We start from the raw sequence: 22,209 nt of genomic DNA on the forward strand, positions 1-22,209 counted from the left end.
TAGCATCAACATTCAGCAGCGATATCAGGCGGTGCAACCCACACTGTCCAGGTCCTTATCCTTCTTTAAAATTGGGGAGATGGATGCCTGCGACAGTGTGGGGGAAACATCCCACCCCCATCTCCCTCGCCTTATCATACGTCCTCACCAGCTCCTCCCCAAACCTTTTATAAAACTACTGGGAACCTGTCCAGCCCCACGTCCTTCCTTGCCTGCATCGCTTCCTTGCCATCCTTCACCTCCCTCAGCCCAATCGGGCCTCCAGCTCTTAGACCTTCTATAAAAGGCCTCAAATGCCCCATTCACCCCCCCTGGGTCCGTCACCACCTTCTCCCTCTCATCCCTCACCCTACCGGTCTCCCACGCCGCTGCCTGCTTCCTCAGCTGGTTGGCCAGCATCATGCTCACCTTCTACCTGTACTCGCACACTGCCCCTCTGGCCTTCCGCAACTGCCCTGTGTCCATAATCCAAATTCTATCTGGAGCCTCTGTCTCTCCCTTAACACCACTCTGGCATCACCTCAGAATCTCATCTATCACCCTTGCCCTCTCCTCCCGTTCCACCCTCCCCCTCTGCGCCCAAATCAAAATAAATTCCCCCCTGACTACTGCCTTGAGTGACTCCCACAGCATGACGGCTGTGACCTCCCCCGCATCATTCAACTCCACGTAGCTCCGATGGCAGCTTTCACCTGCTCGCACACCCCTCATCTGCCAACAGCCCCACATCTAACCTCCACTGCGGCTGTTTGGCCTCCCCCTGAACCACCTGCAAATTCACTCAATGCGGCGCGTGGGCCGGAATCTTCCAAGCACCCGCCTCATAAAGTCCACGTTGTCCCAATTTGGGGCATAAACGTTTACCAGGACTCACCGTTATCCCTCCAACTTCCCACTGACCACCGCATACTGACCCCCTGGATCGGCCACAATGCTCCCCACCTCAAAAGACACCCTCTTATTAACCAACACTGCCATCCTCCTTGTTCTTCATATCCAGCCCCGAATGGAACACCTGCCCCACCCATCCCTTCCTCAGCCTCGTCAGATCCCCCAACTTCAGGTGCGTCTCCTGCAAAAGCACAATGTCCGCCTTCAGACTCCTCAAATGCATGAACACACGCGACCGTTTAACTGGCCCATTCACCCCTCGCACGTTCCACGTGACCAGCCTGGTCGGGGGCTACACGCCCCACCCTTCCCCTGCTGATCATCCATACCCCTTTTTGTGCCAACCCGCATCATGCACCCCTCCAGGCCCACCCTCAGATGTCTGCCACTATCTTTCCCTTCCCAACTGTGCCATGCCCAACCGCACCTATGTCAGCAACCCACACTCCTCAGCCCTCCAGCAGAGAATCAACACCTGCCTCCCATGCCTTCCTGCCAACCTCCCCCACTTCACTCCCATTAACTAGTCGACCCGTCGAGCATGATGGCTCACGCATAAGACTTCCCCTCACCTCTCCATTCCACCCCGCTCCCCCCAATCCTCCCAACCACAAACAAATAAAGAGCAACAAGAGGCACACTTGCCATCGCCACTCTCCCATCGAAAACCACCTCAAATTATCCACCCCAAGTTCAATGTTCTCACACTCTTCCCAGTCTGTGGTCCCTCATAAAGTCCATCGCCTCCTCTGGTGAGTCAAAATAAATCTCCTGCTTCTGATGCGTCACCCCGAACTTCATCCCCTTCTTAAAGAGGGCAGCCTTTATCCGGTTGAACCCAGCCCTCCGCTTCACCAGCTCCACACCCAGGTCCTGGTAGACCTGCAGCTCACTCCCTTCCCAGGTGCATATCTTGGTCTGACTCGTCTGTTTCAGAATTTTTTTCCTTGTCCTTGCTGCCTCCCCACCATTGCCCTCGGCAACGTTCCCATCTGTGGCCTCCTCCTCAGCGCCCTGTGCGCCTGATCCACATTTGGCCGGCCAAAGGCCCACTCCCCCCATCAACCACTCCAGCATGCTCGCCACATACTTGTCGGCCTCCGCTTCCTCGATGCCATCTGGCATCGCGACGATTCTCAGATGCTGCCTCCTGGTTCTCAAGGTCCTCCAATTTCTCTTTTGGCCTTTGCTGGCTGTCCCAATACCATCCCCAACTCTGTCTCCAGCGAGGCCAGCAGCTGCTCACGCTCCCCGACCGCTTCCTCCACCTTCTGGATCGCCAGGCCCTGAGCCTCCTCTGCTCTACTTTCTCAATCGCAACTCTTGAGTGGCTCCACCACCGTGGCCAAATCCTCTAAAGCCTCTTTCCTTTGCTGCTGGAAGTTGTTGTTCAAAAACTCCACCAGCTGGGCAAACAGTCCCCTTGCCCTCCGCCATCTTCACCTGTGGCGTACCACAAAACCTTCTTGCAGAGCTGTTCTCTCTTTCTCGTGGCACTTCTTGTCTGCTGGGCCATACACCAGCCTCACCAGAGGAGCATTACCTTCCCCGGGCACTCTCACACCTTTTGCCCACAAAATAAACCCCATACAGGTTGGGAAGGACCAAAGAAATCCACCTTGAGCGGGAGCCACCAAATGTGCGACCACTCACTTCGTGGCTGCCACCCGAGATCAGTACACCCATTTATCCAACGAGCTCCATTGAATTGTCAGATGTGGTTTGCCTTTTACAAATCCATGCCGTCCCGCTTGAACTGTTCTGAAGAGTTGTATATGACTCTTTAACTCTCTCCTCAGATGCTGCCTGATATGCCGCGTTTTCCCAGCACTTTCTTTTTATTTTCAGATTTGTAGCATCACATTATTTTGCTTTTATTTTAATATATTATCAGCCTTGTTAAAAATTCATAAAAATTCAATCCTTCTTGGGCAGCATGGTGGCAAAGTGGTTAGCATTGCTGCCTCACGGCGACGATCCCGGCTCTGGGTCACTGTCCGTGTGGAGTTTGCACATTCTCCCTGTATTTGATGGGTTTCGCCCCCACAATTCAAAGATGTGCAGAGTAGTTAGATTGAACACGCTAAATTGCCCCTTAATTGGAAAAAATGAATTGGGTACTCTAACTTTATTTTTTTTAAATTCAATCCTTCTTGAAAATCTATATACATTAAATATGCTGCATTCCCTGTAGCTTACCAATTTGTCACTTCTACAAAAAATTAACTTTGTCAAGTGGAACCAATCCTTTATTAGCCCATACATTTCTAAATGCTCACTAATTTTATATTGAATGAGGGATCCTAAGAGTTAGCAGAGACATGCATTGATATAATTAGTCTTTTTGACATACTTCCACATAATGGTGGGGTGCCGTGGGTTGCAAAAATATATAGCTGGACCCACCCACAATGTTTCGAGGTGATCAAGTTCAAAATAGCCTTGTTAGTACTGTGTGTACAGTTATGCTGTATGGATAAAATGAGTTTTTGTATTTTTGCTCTGCACGGATGCTAAAGTTGAAATTTGCATTCAATCTGGATATTTAACTCTGGAATGAAGTAGTGTTGGTTTTCTTGGAGGTAAAAGTCTTGTACTGCATGGAGTATAACTGAGTTTAGAAAGTGCATTGGGCATCTTTTGAATATTGGTGAAGCAGAACTCTTTCCTGGGCAGCAAAATTTGACCTTGCAGCCATAGAATACTGTTTGGTCTAAAAGCTTTGGTTCAGAGGAACAGCATTAAAGATACCTCTAATCAAAGTTGTCAGGTCAGTGTTTTTAATTTTACATTGTCTTTATTTCCTCTTTTTATAGATTTCTGCTGCAAGCCATTCCAATGAAAGTCCAATGAAATCTCTTTCAGCACAAAGGCATGCAAGAATAGAACGACCAGAAAAATGTCAAAGTGCGCCTGTTTGGTCAACAGAACATAATTGTGTGGACTGGCTCTCAAGGAAGTCTTTTGCATATCTCCAGGTATTCTAATAATAAAATATGTAATCAATGGTAAGATTTCTGGATGTACGCTGAAGCTACGTTAAAGTGTCAACAGGTAAACCAGAGATTTTGGCCAATCACATTCTGCTGTCCCTTGTTCAGTGTTGCATTTGAAGCTCCAGATGAAAAACTGAGTTACGAATGCCTGTGATGTATAGGGGAGAGTTGCTTAGTAGACTAACTTTAATTGTAAGCAACTCTTACACTGGTCATGATCTTGCTAGATGACCAAAAGCTGTTTGACACTCTTCACATGCTGTTATAAATCTGGTGGTCTGTTTGACTTTGGACTACAGTGGAGATGGAAACTGCAATAAACAGGACTAAAATGTCTTGATATTTGCATTTCTAGCTTTTTCAGCCATTTTACCAGGTGTGTCTTAATGTCACATTTTTGATTCTGAAGTGCATTTGTCATCTGCATTAGCTTTTCAAAATTTGACACATCTCACCTCAGTGAAGCAGGTAAGCTGTTTAAATAGCATCTTTTATTAATTATAATTGTTATACATTTCCCAGGGGAAGCTCAGTAAAGTAGAAATGGATGGAAGACTAAATGAATAATGTGATTCCAGATAAAATAATTGTTCAAGATGTTTGCAATCTTGCGTTAGATCAGTCCCAGTCAAAGCAGTGTATCAACTTTTGACTACAATAATTTCTAATTTTAATAAAATTACTAATTCACAGTTTAGTTGTGATGAATTGTATCAGTCAGAATGCTAATGTATGGTAAATCACCTGCATTCGTGGGTGAGACTTGTTTTTATGTATTAATGTTTAACTTAGTTTTGTTTGAAACACAAATCCATTATAACCAACACCTCTGACAGCATTTGTGGAGAGAGAACAGAACTAATATTTTGTGTTAAAGCTTTGACAAAGAGTCACCTGGACTCAAAACGTTAGCTCTGTTTTCTCTCCACAGATGCTGTCAGACCTGCTGAGATTGTCCAGCATGTTCTGTTTTTGTTTCAAATTCCAACATCCGTAGTAATGTGCTTTGATCTATTATAACCTGCTCTGCTATGGTTACAGTAGATGTTTTCTATAATTGGGACATGAGCAATCTGGACTCTTAAAAATATAAATAAATTATTTATGCCCCATAGTGAAATAATTTTTAAATCTCTATCAAATGAGGTACTGTTGTATGACATTTTGAAAATATCTGAATTCTTTGCAATAATTTCATAAATCAGATCTACACTCTTAGATTTAATCAGATTCAGAGCTAATTAGTTTTTGAGTTAATTTTGACTGAAGTAGCAAGCTATAATTTTCATTTTTAACTCTTAACTACCACAGAATATTGTGGCATTGATTTTTAGATACGATTGCTCTGCAACGCCACCTTTTGGATTAAGTCTTATCATTTTCAGCAACTGTTGTTCAGTGCTCAGGGGTAACATTACTCTTGCTGAATCAGAAAGTTGAGGGAATACATCCCACTGCAAAGCCTTGAACATATAATCTAGGCTGATATTCCAGTATAGCAATGAACAGGTGTCACATTTTGGAGATGCTGTGTTTCAGAAGAGGCACCAGTCCAAAGCCTCGTTTGCCCTTCCAGATGGAGGTAAAATATCCCATGGCACTATTCAAAGGAGAGCATTGGAGAGTCCTCCTAGTGATCTGAGCAACATGTATGTCTCATTGGTCATACAAAAAAATCTGATAATTTATCTGATTGCTGGTTGTGGCAACTTGCTATTTGTGGCAACTTCCTGTATGAAATTGGCTGCTGTGTTTCCCTACATGACAACAGTGACTATGACCCTGGTTTTAAAAAAGGGAAGGCAGGTATGGTACCTCGAGTACCAAAGCAGGCAGTGCATCTTGGTATATGGATGCTGGCTGGGCCTTATTTCCATGATTTATTTTCCGACTCCTGCCCAAACATGGTTCCACCACCTGGCTGGTGGCTAAGATTGAAAATTGGCAGGAGACCAAAGCAGGGATCCAGCAGGCTTAGAGCCTTGGCATTCCAAAATGTGGTGGGTTGAAGGTGTGATTGGACAGACCTCAAGACAAGGAAGGCCCTTTTTCCTTTTGGCTCACAAAGACACTTGGGATAAAATTTTAATGTGTACTTGCGTGAGCCTCATCTGGTCCATGATCTTGATCCTGATATGTTAGCCTGATGATGATTGCGTCATTGGTGTCCCTCTTGGGCATCAATCTAAAATAGCAAATCAGGTCCTGAGAACGATATCAGGACTCAATCTACGTTATATAAATGACATCCAGCTAGCTTGGATTGGGTGTCTTACATAAAACAGTGGGTTAATGCTGCCCTCAGTTTAACTGCCATCACCTGCTACCATTCCTGGTAGTGGACAGGGTGTGGAGGGGTGTTAAAATTGGGGCTCCTGTTTCAAAAGTACTTGATCTATGATGCTCTTTGAGGTGCCCTGAGTTTGTGAAAGACTCCATATGAATTGAAGTTCTTTATTCTTTCCGTGTTATTGACTTGGGGTAAGACATCATGAATCAATACTCCATGTTGGACACCGCTTGGAGGAAACACTGAGGATGGCAAAGGCACAGAATATGCTCTGGGTGGGGGACTTCAGTGTCCATCACCAAGAGTGGCTCGGTGTTACCAGCACAGATCGAAGACTGATGCTTCAAAGTTGGGGGGGGGGGGGGGAGACGACGACTCTCCGCTGCTTGGAGACGTACCTGGCACAAAAGAAGATGGTTGTGATGAATGGAGGTCAATCATCTCAGCTCCAGGACATCACTGCAGGAGTTCCTCAGGGTAGTGTCCTAGGCCAAAACATCTTCAGAGGCTCCATCAATGACCTCCATTCAATCATAAGGTCAGAAGTGGGGGGTTGAGTCAGCACGGTGGCGCAGTGGTTAGCATTGCTGCCTCACGGTGCCGAGGTCCCAGGTTCGATCCCGGCTCTGGGTCAGTGTCCCTGTGGATATTGCATATTCTCCCCGTGTTTGTGTTGGTTTCACCAGCACAACCCAAAGATGTGCAGGGTAGGTGGATTGGCCTCGTTAAATTGCCCCTTAATTGGAAAAAACAGAATTGAATACTCTAAATTTTTTTAAAAGAAAAAAAAAAGTGGGGATGTTTGCGGATGACTGCACAACGTTCAGCACAATTTGCAACTCCTCCGATAATGAAGCAGTCCATGTCCAAATGCAGCAAGACCTGGACAATATCCAGGCTTGGGCTGACAAGTGGCAAGTTCCATTCGTGCCACACAAGTGCAAGGCAATAACCATCTCCTACGAGAGAAGATCTAACCATCACCCCTAGAAATTCAATGGCATTATCATCGCTGAATCCCCCACTATCAACATCTTGGTGGTTACCATTGATCAGAAACTGAACTGGACTAGCCATATTAATACTGTGGCTACCAGGGCAGGTCAAAGGCTCACCTCCTGACCCCCCTCCCCCCAAAAGCCTGTCCACCACCTACAAGGCACAAGGCAGGAGTGTAATGGAATACTCTCCACTTGCCTGGATGAGTGCCGCTCCAGCGACACTCAAGAAGCTCAACACCATCCAAACCGCTTATTGCTCCCCCTTCCACAAACATTCAACCCCTCCACAACTGACTACAAGATGCACTGCAGTAACTCGCCAAAGTTCCTTAGATAGCACCTTCCCTCCCATGACCACTACCATCTAGAAGGACAAGAGCAGCGGATAACCTGGGAGCTCCACTACCTGGATGTTCCCCTCCAAGTCACTCACCACCCTGACTTGGAAGTATATTTCTGTTCCTTCGCAGTCGCTAGGGCAAAATCCTGGAGCTCCCTCCCTAACAGCACAGTGGATGGACCTACACCTTAGGGACTGCAGTGGTTCAAGAAGGCAACTCACCACCACCTCTGAAGGGCCACTAGGGATAGGTAACCAATGCTGGCCTAACTAACGACGCCCACATCCCGTAAATTAATTTTTAAAAGTCTTCACAGAAGGGTGTTGAAATACAAATGTAACGAAGTAAAGAGGTGGATTTAGGTTTAAGACCTGAATACTCACTTAAATAAAACCTAAGGGATAACAAGAGTTCCTGCTTGCAGAGGCTAGGAGCTTTCCATAGAAAAGCTGTATCTGTGGCAACAGATAAAACTCCCAAGGACTTGTAGTTTGGCAAGGATGACTGTACCCATAAAGTTAATTGGTACCTGGCAGCTGCCGCTCATGTGATCATCATAGAACACAGGATAATGGGAGGGAGTCTGTGGGCTAGAGCTCGGGCATATACTTCATCTAATAACTTACTGCACTGTGTTATGTTCTATGTCTGAAAGCTTGTAAATAAGCAGAGATACCTATGCGCCTGGCAATATTATAATACTACGTGTTTTGATTATGATTGGTAACTATACTCATATGTAATCCTAATTATTAGTTGTGAATGGACGTGGATCATTTTTGAACAAATGTATTCTTTTGATTGTTGCATGTTAATTACCTGAGATAACACGCAAAGTATTATTGATCAATCCTTGCTGTGATCGGGGAGCTGGCAAGCCATCTAGTGGTAGCTTAGCTCCCCTGCCATAGCTTGCAATAAAGTTTTAAACTGAAACTCAACTCTTGTGTGTCATCTGGTCGGTTGGGGAGTGAATGATTACCGGTGAAACTTCCGCAACAGAGAAATAAAATAACTGTAAAAACCTTCAACAATTCTAAGCCTTTAAAAAACGTACAATTGTAGTTCAGTGTGGAAGTGCTGAATGTTCAAATACTTGAGTGAGCAGACTGTAGTAGTTATTAAATGTCTGTGTTTTGCAGGCTAAAGCAGTTAAGGAATCCTGTGAAGTTAATGCTGTCTGTCAGCCCCTGCATGATATGGAAGAATGCTTTATCAAGGTAACAAACGTCTCAGCAGTTGCTAATTTTCAAGGAAAACCGAGATTAGGAAAGTAAAATTAAAAACTTCCATTATAACCACATTGTTTCCGCAATTTTCTTTCCTGACTTCCATATTTTTATATTCCTTCACTACATCATGAGTATGTAGACAGCTCCGCCATAATATTACTTGCTTTGCTCTACAGTAGTGTTTCTTCTGTCTAATTGCCCTTACTAAAATACTGTATTCTACTGCTGTAAGATTGGTCTGAGCAAGAGATGTTCCCTTGGAGCACCGGCACTAGCATTGGAATAGGACAGAACTGTACCTCTGGATATGATTTCATCCGAACTGTGCTGAGACTAAGGTCCGAGCAGAAAAGATAAATTGAATAGCCAAAATGACTTTAAACGAGGGACTTCCGGTTGCGGCGATGACTAGCTAAGCCGCACGTTTCGGCGGCTCCAGCTCCAACGGACCTTCGGGCTCTTTTAAGAGCCCCAACGGGAAATTTTTGCGCGACGAAACCCGGTGTGGGGTGAGTGAATAGGGAGTCCCCCCCCCCCAACGAAAGAGGAAAATATCGGCGGCGGCGGCTGCAGCGCGAGGAATCCTCGACGATAGGGACAGAAAGGGATAAGACACAAGATGGCGGCGGAGAAAGCCCAGGCGGCATGGGGGCCCGAGCAAGACAAATTCTTGAGACGGTGTGTGGAGCTACTAAAGAGGGAGGTGCTGACCCCGATGCTACAGGCAATTGAGGGGCTCAAGGAGGCACAAAGGACCCAGGAGACAGAGCTCTGCGTGGTGGAGCAGAAGGTGACGGATAATGAGGACGAGATCCTGGGCCTGGCGGACAAAACACAGACGCACGAGGCGCTCCACAAAAAGTGCATTGAAAGGATTGAGGCCCTAGAAAACAGAGCGCGAAGGAAGAACCTTCGGATACTGGGTCTCCCTGAGGGAGTGGAAGGAGCGGATTGCGAGGCTTATGTAAGCACGATGCTAAGCTCGTTGATGGGAGCTGAGGCCCCTGCGGGCCCCTTGGAGGTGGAGGGGGCACATCGGATCCCGGCGAGAAGACCAAAAGCGGGAGAACCACCTAGGGTGACAATCGTGCGATTTCACCACCTTAAAGATAGAGAAGAGGTCCTGAGATGGGCTAAAAAAGTACGGAGTAGCAGATGGGAGAATGCAGTGGTACGGGTGTACCAGGATTGGAGTGCGGAGGTGGCGAGAAGGAGGGCGAGTTTTAACCGAGCCAAGGAGGTGTTACACAAAAAGAAGGTGAAGTTCGGGATGCTGCAGCCGGCACGACTATGGGTCACGTACCAGGAGAGACATCACTATTTCGAAACGGCGGAAGAAGCATGGACCTTTATTAAAGAGGAGAAATTGGATCGGGACTGATACTGTAGGGAATGTTATTGTCGATGTAAATTGGGAAGGGGGGAGACACTAAGAAATGTGGGCGCCGGTGAGAGGGGAAAGAAGGGACCTAGGCGGAGAATGAGGAATGGGAGTGGGAGGGGAAAGGGAGCTGCGCCACAAGAGGCGGGTCAGATAAAGGGATGTTCCCGCGCCAGAAAGATAATGGCAGGAAGACAGGCGCAAGGCAGATGGGAGTTCCCCACACGGGGGGGTCAAGGAGGGAGCAGGAGTAGCCGGGGTCAGTTGAAGTCAGCTGACTTGCGGAAGTAATATGGGGGGAGCAATCACGCTAGAAGGGGATCTAGCGGCGAGGGGGTGGGAGGGGGGGATAACTGGGTTGCTGCTGCGGAAATCAAAGAGGAAATGGCTAAAGAGTGGGTGGACGGGGATGGAATGCGACGCCTGGGGAGCGAGCGGGAGTGCGGAGGCGGGATACGGGACTGGCCTAGAGAAGGCTAGTCGACACGGGAAGGGGGCAGGTAGCCCCCTAGTGAGGCTGATCGCGTGGACCGATTAAAAGGGCCCGAGTGCTCGCGCACTTGAAAGGACTAAGGGCAGACGTGGCTATGCTCCAGGAGACGCACCTGAAGGTGGCGGACCAAGTTAGGTTAAGGAAAGGATAGGTGGGACAGGTGTTCCACTCAGGATTAGATGCAAAGAATAGAGGGGTGGCCATATTGGTGGGGAAACGGGTAGCATTTGAAGTAAGGAGCATTGTAGCAGATAACGGAGGTAGATAGGTAATGGTGAGTGGCAGGCTGGAGGGAATGGACGTCGTGCTGGTTAATGTATATGCCCCGAATTGGGACGATGCGGGATTTATGAGACGGATGTTGGGTCGTATACCGGACCTGGAGGTAGGAAACTTGATATTGGGAGGGTACTTCAACACCGTGCTGGACCCAGGGTTAGATAGATCCAGATCGAAGACCGGAAGAAGGCCGGCAGCGGCCAAGGTGCTCAAGGGGTTTATGGACCAAATGGGGGGAGTGGATCCATGGCGATTTCTTAGACCGAAGGCCAGGGAGTTCTCCTTCTTCTTCCATGTCCATAAAGTGCACTCCCGGATAGATTTTTTTGTTCTGGGAAGGTCGTTGATCTCAAGGAGAAGGTATGAATATGGGGAAAAGGCTAGTCGCCTGCTGGCCCATCAGCTGCGAAAGAGGACAGCGGCGAGGGAGATAGGGGGAATTAGAGACGAAAAAGGAGCTACGGTGCGGAGAGCAGGGAAGATAAACGAGGTGTTCAAGACCTTTTATGAAGGACTGTATAGGTCCCAACCCCCGGAGGGAGAGGAGGGGATGCGGCAGTTCCTGGATCAATTGAGGTTCCTGAGGGTGGAGGAGCAGGAGGTGGAAGGCCTGGGGGCACCGATTGGGGTGGACGAGGTTATTAAGGGGCTGGGGAATATGCAAGCAGGGAAGGCTCCGGGACCAGACGGGTTCCCGGTGGAATTTTATAGAAAATACGTGGACTTGGTGGCCCCGCTGTTGGTGAGGACGTTTAATGAGGCCAGGGAAGGAGGGACTTTACCCCCGACAATGTCGGAGGCGATGATATCGCTAATTCTGAAGCGGGATAAAGATCCGTTGCAGTGCGGGTCCTATAGACCTATTTCATTATTTAATGTGGACGCCAAATTGCTGGCAAAGGTACTGGCATCGAGGATAGAGGACTGTGTCCCGGGGTGGTGCACGAAGACCAGACAGGGTTCGTAAAGGGGAGACAACTGAATGTCAACGTGCGACGACTATTAGGGGTGATAATGATGCCCCCAGTGGAGGGGGAGGCAGAGATAGTGGCGGCAATGGATGCAGAGAAGGCATTTGATAGGGTGGAGTGGGAGTACTTATGGGAGGTGCTAAGGAGGTTTGGGTTCGGGAATGGGTTTATTAGCTGGGTCAAACTCCTTTATGGGGCCCCAACAGCAAGTGTGGTCACGGGTCGGCAAAGATCGGAGTATTTCCGACTATATAGGGGAACAAGACAGGGATGTCCGCCATTGTTGTTCGCGTTGGCAATTGAACCTCTGGCCATGGCGTTGAGAGACTCCAGGAAATGGAGAGGGGTGATTAGAGGGGGAGAAGAACACCGAGTGTCGCTATACGCAGATGACCTACTGTTGTATGTGACGGACCCAGTGGGGGGGATGACAGAGGTCATGCAGATACTGAGGGAGTTCGAAGATTTCTCGGGATATAGGCTTAACATGGGAAAGAGTGAGCTTTTTGTGATACACCCTGGGGACCAGAGTAGAGGGATAGATGGCCTGCCTCTAAGGAAAGTGGAAAGAAACTTCCGATATCTGGGGATTCAGATCGCTAGGAGCTGGGGAACCTTACACAGACTTAATATGACACGATTGGTAGAACAAATGGAGGAGGACTTCAAGAGGTGGGACATGCAGCCTCTGTCGTTGGCGGGCAGAGTGCAGGCAATTAAGATGATGGTCCTCCCGAGGTTCTTATTTGTATTTCAATGTCTCCCTATACTAATCACTAAGACCTTTTTTTAAAAAATAGACAGGAGCCTCACGAGCTTCGTGTGGGCAGGGAAAGTCCCGAGGGTAAGGAGGGGGTTCCTACAACGTAGCAGAGACAGAGGAGGATTGGCGCTACCGAATTTGGGCGACTACTATTGGGCCACCAATGTGGCGATGATTCGTAAATGGATGATGGAGGGAGAGGGAGCGGCGTGGAAAAGACTGGAGAGGAAGTCCTGTAAAGGGACGAGCCTAGAGGCGCTGGTGACGGCGCCGCTACCGCTCTCACCAAAAAGGTTTACCACGAACCCAGTGGTGGCAGCAACATTGAATATTTGGGGACAATGGAGGCGACAGAGAGGTGCGCGGGGAGCCCTGGTGGGGTCCCCAATCACGAACAACCACAGGTTTGCCCCAGGAAGGATGGATGGAGTATTTCAGAGCTGGCACCAGTTGGGAATTAGGAGGGTGGGAGATTTATTTATAGATGGGACGTTTGCGAGCTTGGGAGCATTGGAGGAAAAGTATAAGTTGCCCCGGGGAAACTTCCTTAGGCATATGCAGGTGAGGGCGTTTACAAGACAACAGGTGAGGGAATTTCCGCTGCTCCCGGCACAGGGGATCCAGGACAGAGTGCTTTCGGGGGTGTGGGTCGGGGAGGGCAAGGTGACAGAGATATACCAAGAGATGAGGGAAGAGGGGGAGGAGCTGGTGGGCGAGTTAAAAGGAAAGTGGGAAGAAGAGCTAGGGGAGGAGATAGAGGAGGGTATGTGGGCTGATGCCCTAAGCAGGGTAAATTCCTCTTCCTCGTGCGCCAGGCTTAGCCTGATTCAATTCAAGGTGCTACATAGAGCACACATAACGGGAGAAAGATTGAGCAGGTTCTTTGGAGTGGAGGACAAGTGTGGGAGGTGCGGCGGAAGCCCGGCAAACCACGCACATATGTTTTGGTCGTGCCCGGCACTGGAGGGGTATTGGAAGGGAGTGACGGGAGTGATCTCGAAGGTGGTGAAGGTCCGGGTCAAACCAGGCTGGGGGCTAGCTCTATTTGGAGTTGCGGATGAGACTGGAGTGCAGGAGGCGAAAGAGGCCGACGTTGTGGCCTTTGCGTCCCTAGTAGCCCGGCGTAGGACTTTACTCACGTGGAAGGAAGCGAAACCCCCCGGACTGGAGGCCTGGATAAACGATATGGCGGGGTTCATAAAACTGGAGCAGATGAAGTTTGCGCTGAGAGGATCGGCTCAAGGGTTCACCAGGCGGTGGCAGCCATTCCTCGACTACCTAGGGGAACGTTAGAGGGAAGACAGATAACCAGCAGCAGCAAAGCAGCAACCCAGGGGGAAGGGCGGGGGGGGGGGGGGGGGAAGTTTTAGTTTATGTTAAATGATTAGTTTACCATGTTGATTAGCCATTTGTTTACTGTTAAATTTTCTTTTTTGTTATGTTTGATGTGTAAGGGGAAAAAATTGTGATCGAAAAATTTTCAATAAAATATATTTTTTTTTAAAAAATGACTTTAAACATAAAGGAGGGGAAGTGAAGTAACCGAATGAGGATGAACATTAAAAAATTGAGTAAAAAATTATACTTTTTGTTCCTACCCAATTTACCGTAATTAAACAGGAGTGATGAAAAATGATAACATTTTAGATTGCCTAAGTAGCAATGTATAAAGCATCAGCCGAACATGTAACAAGTCAAAAAGTGAGAGGAAAATACCTTCAGGGGATATGAAGGGATTGAGAAGAGTTATCAAATAAAACTTCTTTAAATGCACAGTGTAAGAAATAAAACAGATGATTTACAAGCACAATTCAGCTTAAAGTTGTGGAAATGCAGAAATCTGCAATGAGCATGACTGGGAGCAAAATATTCCATGTTTTAGGGTATTTAGAAAGGATGGGTAAGTCAGGAAAAGAATTGTAGTATTAATATTGATAAAATACACTTGCAGCAATAGAAAGGATTTTAATAAGGTTAATTGGCCGTGGAAACTCTGAAAAGGCTGTAGATGCTGAGTTCAGTGAAGTTGTTAAGTTTTATTGGCTAAAGGTTGCAAGGAAAATGGATCAAAGGCAGGTAAATAGAGTTGCGGTACAGATCAATCATTATCTTATTGAGCCTGCACCTGATGTTCAATGTGCTGTTTCTAAGATAGCTTATTACCTGTTCTGAAATTCAGATGTGTTGCATATTTCCTACCTGTACAAATGTAATAACAGTAGATTCTGAGTGCTGGCATTTCATTTGTAAATCATTTTCCTGTCTTTGATTTTCATTAGGAGTTGGATAAATATTCAGCCTACAAAGATATGCTAAACCTACGAAAGAAAGAGCTGCTCTACAAGAAATGGAATGACTATGTCTATGAACCACTACAATGGAAAGTCAAAGCAAAATTAAATCAGTCAATTGAAAGACGACGTCCTTCAATTTTACAGTATTTGGATTACTGCAATAAAAAGGTATGATTTGACAACTTTAATTAATCAAGACCAATTTATATATGTATTATTCAATCACAGAAATATTACACTATTTTTTAATAGGAACCTGTGTTTTTGGAAGAATATAACCCAGATGACTTCAATCCATTTGTCCACCAACTGTGTAAACCTCATAGATTTAAGGTACAGTTTTGTATGATTTTACAACAGTTGGTTCTTGTGCAATTATTGCACTACTGTTTTATGACATATTGCTGGCTGGTACACGGGACCACATCATACTGATTTAGTCTATTCAAAATCTATTCCAGAATGTAGTCCATTAATTTAAATGGCATGGCTCCTCCTATGAATTTGGAAGACAACACAATTGACATTTGGGTGTACTAAAACTGCTTTTCAGTTATACACAGGACTATTTTGCATTTTCCGGTTACACATATTATGGACTTGGGATTATATTCCTGGATGTCCATCGATTTTGATATGCAGAATCAATTGGCTGTCATAATTTATTATATTTTGAATATATATTCCAAATACTATACCCAGGGCGCAATCCACCGGCTGCACAGCACTCGAGCGAGAGCGCAATGCGGCTGGTGGATGCCAGGAGAGGCCTCCCTTGGGTGTCCCGGCAGCCTTCACGCCTCGTGTGAGGCGTTGGAGTCAGAAGCACGGCCAAAAAGGGCGGGAACAAACGCCGCGTGCCAAGTTAGTTTTAAACCGACTTCGGCAAACTTACCCGGGATCCACCGACCTCCCGGGATCCACCGACCTACCCAGTGAGGCCGCAGCTGGGCGCCATTCAGCACTGGTCCTCACAAACGTGCACCTGGCGGAACTGCACCCGGGGATCTCCCGGACTATTGGTGACTCCTGGGTGGTCAGGGATACTGCAGGGTGGGCCCCTGGCCCTCCCCTGGAACGTGGTCACCATGGCACTGCCCAGCTGGCACCTTGGCACTGCCACCCCGGCACTGCCAAGGTGCCGGAGTGCACTGCCAAGGTGGCAGTGCAAGGGTGCCCATGCCAGGGTGACACTGCCAAGCTGCCTGGGTGCCAGTGCAAGGGTGCCTGGGTGCTAGGATGGCACTGCCAAGGTTTAGGGGCCAAAGGAGGGCCAGGCCAATGAAGGGAGGGTGGAGAGGGGTTTGAAGGTGGGGCGTACATGGCAGGTAAATAGAGGTGACTGGTGGGGGCCCTGGAAGGGGAGGCCCTTTAAGGGGATGGTCCTGAAGAGGTAGAACCCCAGGGACCCCATGGCAGGATGTTCTTACTTGGGGTATGGGGTAGTACCCATGGGTGTGGGGGGTGACATTGCCCATGGGTGCGAGTGTGGGGAATCCACAAGCTCACTTTGAGATCGGGGCATCTTTTCAAAGTGGCTGCCCGATCTATGCATTCAGCTCCCCGATACTCTTAAGTGTGGACTAAACCAGTGAGAAACTCCCCAGGGCCCAAAAAGGTGATTAGGTGTGGGATGTTCCGTCCTGCCAGCCCTGTGTTTTGGCGCAGCACGCCCGCCCGCCAGCAGTGGGATTCTTTGTTCCCACAGCCTGCCAATGGGGTTTCCCATTGTGGCCACCCCATGCCGTTGGGAAAGCTGCGGGCGTGGGTGCACTGCCGGCGAAGCGGAGGATTCCGCCAACGGAGAATCCCGCTGTAAGTGTCATTGGATCGTGGTGGCTGAAATCACAATCACAAATGAACTTGGAAATGTTTCCGTTGAATCACACTCCCAGTGTTTAAATTAAACATTTGTATTTTGAGAACTTCTAGGAAGGCAGGGGTTATATTATCCTGAATTGTTGAGCGTAATGGATTTCAACAATATGTGCCAATTATGGCATTAGTTTGGGGCTTCAAATAAACCATTACTAGATAATTATTTTTAGACGTGCGCTTTTCCCTATTGAAATAAATGTTGAGGGTTCCTTTGCTGTTTAAAGAATCATAACTGGTTACACTACAGGAGGAGATGTTTCAGCTTGTTACGTCGGCTTTTTGCAAAGTAACTGCTAATCCCGTGATCCCACATTGTCCCTGTCTTCCTGCAAATGTTTCCAATTTGGATAATTATCCAGTCACATTCTAAAAGCCACAAGTGAATGTGCATTCACCATACTTGTCAAGCTGTGCATTCCAGACTGCAGCCACATGCTGCGTTTATAAAAGAAAATGTTTTTCTACATTTTTATCTACTTTTTCCAGACTCCTCATGATCATGAACACTTCTACCAAAACTCCTCTCAACCTTCTCTAAGGAGAACAGCTCCAGCTTCTCTAATCTATCCATGTAAATTAAGTCCTTCATCCCTGGGACCATTTTCTTACATTTTTACTGCACACTTTCTGAAGTATTCATATCCTTCCTATAGTATCGCGCCCAGAATTCGACACTATATTCCAGTTGAGACCAAACAGTAGTCTATAAAAGATCACCATAACCTCCATGCTTTTTCATCATAGATTATCATAGAATTTACAGTGCAGAAGGAGGCCATTCGGCCCATCGAGTCTGCACCAGCTCTTGGAAAGAGCACCCTACCCAAGGTCAACTGCCCCCATAACCCAGTAACCCAACCCAACACTAAGGGCAATTTTGGACACTAAGGGCAATTTAGCATGGCCAATCCACCTAACCTGCACATCTTTGGATTGTGGGAGGAAACCGGAGCACCCAGAGGAAACCCATGCACACACGGGAAGGATGTGCAGACTCCGCACAGACAGTGACCCAAGCCGGAATCGAACCTTGGACCCTGGAGCTGTGAAGCAATTGTGCTATCCACAATGCTACCGTGCTGCCCCTGTATGGTCTTTGTTTATTTGGATCTTGTGTGCTTTATTAACCTCTTTTTTTTCTACTTACCCTTCTACTTTCATTTGTCCATAAAGATCACAGGTGTCTCTGATCTTGCAACCCCTTTAATTGGATCATTTAGTATAATTTGCCTCTCCTTGTTCTTCCTACCAAAATGCGTAATTTCATTACATTTTATCTGCCACAAGTCCAGCGGCCCTGAGAAATTCACCACACTGATTCGACAGTTCCATGACAGAATCCTCACTTGTGCTCTGCATGATGGTGTGTATTCTGACCAATTCCCTGTTACTGATGGAGTTAAACAGGGCTCTGTGCTTGCGCCAACCCTCTCCATGTTTTTCTCTACCAGGCTCTCTGACGCCTTCCATGATGGTGATCCTGACATCAAAGTCAGATAATGCATGGACAGGAAGCTGCTCAATTTGAGACTAGCCCAGGCAAAGGCCAAGGTCTCCAACGACATATTAACAATTTCCTGTTTATGATGCCTGTGCACTGGTTACATGTTCAGAGCTGGGCATGCAATATAGCCTAGTCTTGTTCTCCAATGCATGCAACAACTTAGTCTTATGATCAGGATGAAGGAAACCAAAGCAATGTGCCAGCCTGCTCCAGAAAAGTCCTGTCTTGAGCCTAATGTTTAGTTCATGACTAGAAGCTGTCACTGGTGGATGTACTCACTTATCTCAGCAGCACACCCTTTGAGCCATCTGTAGTGGCAATCAGACACATGGAAGAATTGCCAGAGCAAGCTTTATCTGCCGAATGATTCATGATCTACGAGGTATGTCCCTGAAGACCTTGGTCTTTGCCTGGAGTCTAGATCAATAACTTTTTGATATCTTCACTGGAGTAATACTTTTGCAACCAGAATACTGCATTAGGCAGCTTTCTGTAGAAATGTGTGCTGCTGCAATAATTTGTTCTTTTTGTTTTTAAATACATTCTTTGGATGCGTTGTCAGATTTATTGCCAATCCTTAGTTGCTCTGAGAAGATGGTGTTATGTTCCCAAGACATGAAAGAGATCATAACGTGTTTAAATCAAACCTTCCTTTTTGGTTCTTCAAAAAAATGGAACTTTGCTGAACCAAAAGGTGGCTGCTACATAGGTCACATTCACAAGTCGGCTACAGATTCTGGAAATTTCAGCAGCAGTTCCAGGACAAATGCTCAACCCACATGCTGTGGAATCTCACCTCTCATTGTGAAGACACATTATAATCAACAAAACTAGGACCAGCAGCGTATCTGTCTCCTCAGTCTAGTCCTATAACAAAGGGAGAGTCATCAAAATTTGTTACACACAGGGAGGCACGAAAAGCTACCATTATCTCCAAAGGTGAACAATGGATTTTGTCCAAAGGCATAGAGACTGCTTGTTGACCTGCAACTGACTCATTAGGCAACAACACATGGCCTAAGCTTTTAGCCTTTGGAAAGTTTCAATATTGCATTTCTAAACTTAAGACTCAGTCTGCTGTTTAACCTCCAGGCTGTGAACATCAAAACAGGACTCCAGGCTGAACAGCCTGCATCATTTCAAGCCTCCTTGAAGCCCGTTACTCTGAAGATCCCTGCCATCGTCTGTCAAGCAGACCAAGTCTCTCTATACCAACTTTTGGGAGCTAGTCATTGACTTCAGGAAGCAAAGTATCGTACACATCCCTGTCTGCATCAATGGTGCAGAAGTGTAGAGATGATTGACAGCTTCAAATTCCAAGGTGCGCACATCACCAACAATCTGTCCTGGTCCACCCACATCGACGCCACGACCAAGAAAGTACAACAGCACCTATAACTTCCTCAGGAAACTAAGGAAATTTGGCACGTCCACATTGACTCTTACCAATTTTTACAGATGCACCATAGAAAGCATCCTATCTGGCTGCATCACAGCCTAGTATGGCAACTGCTCGGCCCAAGACCATAAGATACTACAAAAAGTCGTGAACAGAGCCCAGTCCATCACGGGAACCCGCCTCCCAAGCATTGACTTTGTCTACACCTCCCGCTGCCTTGGGAAAGGGGCAGCATAACCAAAGATCCCTCCCACCCAGGTTATTCTCTCTTCCAACTTATTCCATCGGGCAGTAGATACAAAAATATGAGAACACCCACTAACACATTTAAAAACAGCTTCTTCCCTACTGTTACCAGACTCTTGTGGACTCTAATGAGTAGTACTACACTCCGTATGCTCACCTGATGCCTGTGTATTTACATTGTGTATTTATGTATGTCCTATGTTCTTTCATGTATGGAACGATCTGTCTGGACTATATGCAGAACAATACTTTTCACTGTACCTCGCTACACGTGACAAGTCAAATCCAAATCAAAGGAATTCTGCAACTCCTGCGTCAGCTAGTTGAACCTGCCACAACTCTAACTTCTATTTAAGGAACCCTCACTAGACTGACTTTCTGGACTGCAATCCACATCTGGAATGCCTTTTTGAATTATTCATAGTGAAACTCCTCTTTTCCTATCTCCTTATTGTGTGCTTGTGTGAATCTGGTATGATGTTGTGAATTTGAACATATGAATAAACTATACTTCTGATTTAAACTTGGAGTTTGCTGCGAGTCACTTTAAAATTGACCTCACTGACATGGATGGTTTGGGGGGGATACGCACCATAACCTATTTCAAAAATTAAAACGCCTCTGTCTCTGGACAGACAGTGAAAAAATAAAGGAGTTCAGGTATACCTCTCTCCTCTGGAACAATGGTGATAACCTTCTCCTTGAGCTGCTGTAGTTTTTGTAGTGACGGTGCTCCAACTGTGACGTTGGGTAGGAAATTTCAGTATTCTTTTGCAATGATGAAGAATAAAACTTGTTTTTATATTGTGCTTTAACGTAATAAAACATTCCAAGGCAATGCACAAGAGCTTTATAAAACAAAGTATGACACTGAGCTACATACACTGAGCTACATAAGGAAATACTAGATGACCAAAGGTTTGGTTAAAGAGGTACAATGGAGGAATGATGAAATAAGATGAAGGAACATGACATGTGCCCATGTCTGAACCATGTAAAACTTGGTCCCATACATTAATTTTCTTAGTGGTAGAGATTGCATGGACTGGAGGTGCTGCTTAAGTAATTTTGAGTTGCTGAGGTGCATCCTGTGGATTACACATAGTGTAGCCACAGTGTGCTGCTGATGGATGGGGTTGACATGGAGCCCAGTAGTAAGTCCATCAGTCAAACAAATTTCTCGGTCCTGGATGACGTTGGAATCATAAAATGATGGAATTTTTGAGTACTGAAGGAAGCCGGCCTGCAGTGGAACTGCTTCTTAATGTAAAGGAAATTGGAAACAATCTGTCTTGACAGTTTGATGGGAATCAGCCAAAATATCTTTTGTACTATTTTGAGGCTTTTATACTTTAAAAAAAATTGTAAACTAGCAGATCTCCTGGGCAATGCAAGGAGTTGAGACCAAACCAATAGGTGGGGATAATTGCATCAGGATGTGCAGAATAATTAAGTCCACATTTGAAAATCATAGCTTTTATATAATATTTGAATTTTTAAGTTAATTTTAGTTAAATAGGAACACTAAGAGCAGTTCAGGAAGCAGAGAAGTACTCAATTGGAGTATAGTTTCTCTGCAGTACTGGCTGAGGTGGTTGCCACTAAACTTTGGTACAGTACAATGAGCACAGTGGTTAGCACTGCTGTCTCACAGTGCCAGGGACCCGGGTTTGATTCCGACCTCTGGTGACTGTCTGTGTGGAGTTTGCACACTCTTCTCGTCTCTGCGTGGGTCTCCTCTGGGTACTCTGATTTCCTCCCACAATTCAAAGATGTGCAGGTTAGGTGGATTGGCTATGTTAAATTGCCCTTGGGTGGGGTTACAGGGATAGGGTGGTGGAATCGGGATAGGTAGGGTGCTTTGTCAGAAGGTCGATGTAGACCCGATGGGCCGAATGGCCACCTCCTGCACTGTAGGGATTCTATGATTGGCCTGAGAATCTAATTGCAATATGCTTAAATTTTCATTCATAACTATGGATGTAAGAATTTTTGTTGGAAAAGTTGAAATACTTTTTGTTCTTTAGAATAAAGGAGATTTAGAGATTACATGATAGTGGAATACTAACAGTGAATTGGTTGGACTGATTAGATCAAAAGAGAATGGTTTCTTCTTTTGGTGAATACTAAATTAGGGGTCACACCGAGATGCCCTCAACCATCCAAGGGGCCAAAGAGACGATAAAACTAGCAGTAGCCAGGAGAAGAAAGCCGGGGTGGCGGACACTGGGAGTAATGTAGAGCTGGAGA

The 22,209-nt window shown here is 46.4% G+C and overlaps 1 protein-coding gene across 6 annotated transcripts in view; it reads left to right on the top strand.

The window, feature by feature from the left end:
• Window positions 1-22,209, top strand: part of fam228a (family with sequence similarity 228 member A) — a 76,459-nt gene that overhangs the window by 5,263 nt on the left and 48,987 nt on the right. For 5 of the 6 annotated variants that reach the window (XM_072499108.1, XM_072499110.1, XM_072499111.1 and 2 more), the window contains exons 2-5: window positions 3,708-3,869; window positions 8,662-8,739; window positions 14,918-15,100; window positions 15,185-15,265. In XM_072499108.1, the coding sequence (XP_072355209.1) occupies window positions 3,708-3,869; window positions 8,662-8,739; window positions 14,918-15,100; window positions 15,185-15,265 (504 nt within the window). Of the gene's footprint in view, window positions 1-3,707; window positions 3,870-8,661; window positions 8,740-14,917; window positions 15,101-15,184; window positions 15,266-19,406; window positions 20,483-22,209 lie in introns of those variants that run through there. The other variant, XM_072499114.1, reaches the window with a different exon arrangement.

The sequence above is a fragment of the Scyliorhinus torazame genome, chromosome 4, assembly GCF_047496885.1.
Source record: "Scyliorhinus torazame isolate Kashiwa2021f chromosome 4, sScyTor2.1, whole genome shotgun sequence".
Classification (NCBI taxonomy): Eukaryota; Metazoa; Chordata; class Chondrichthyes; order Carcharhiniformes; family Scyliorhinidae; genus Scyliorhinus; species Scyliorhinus torazame.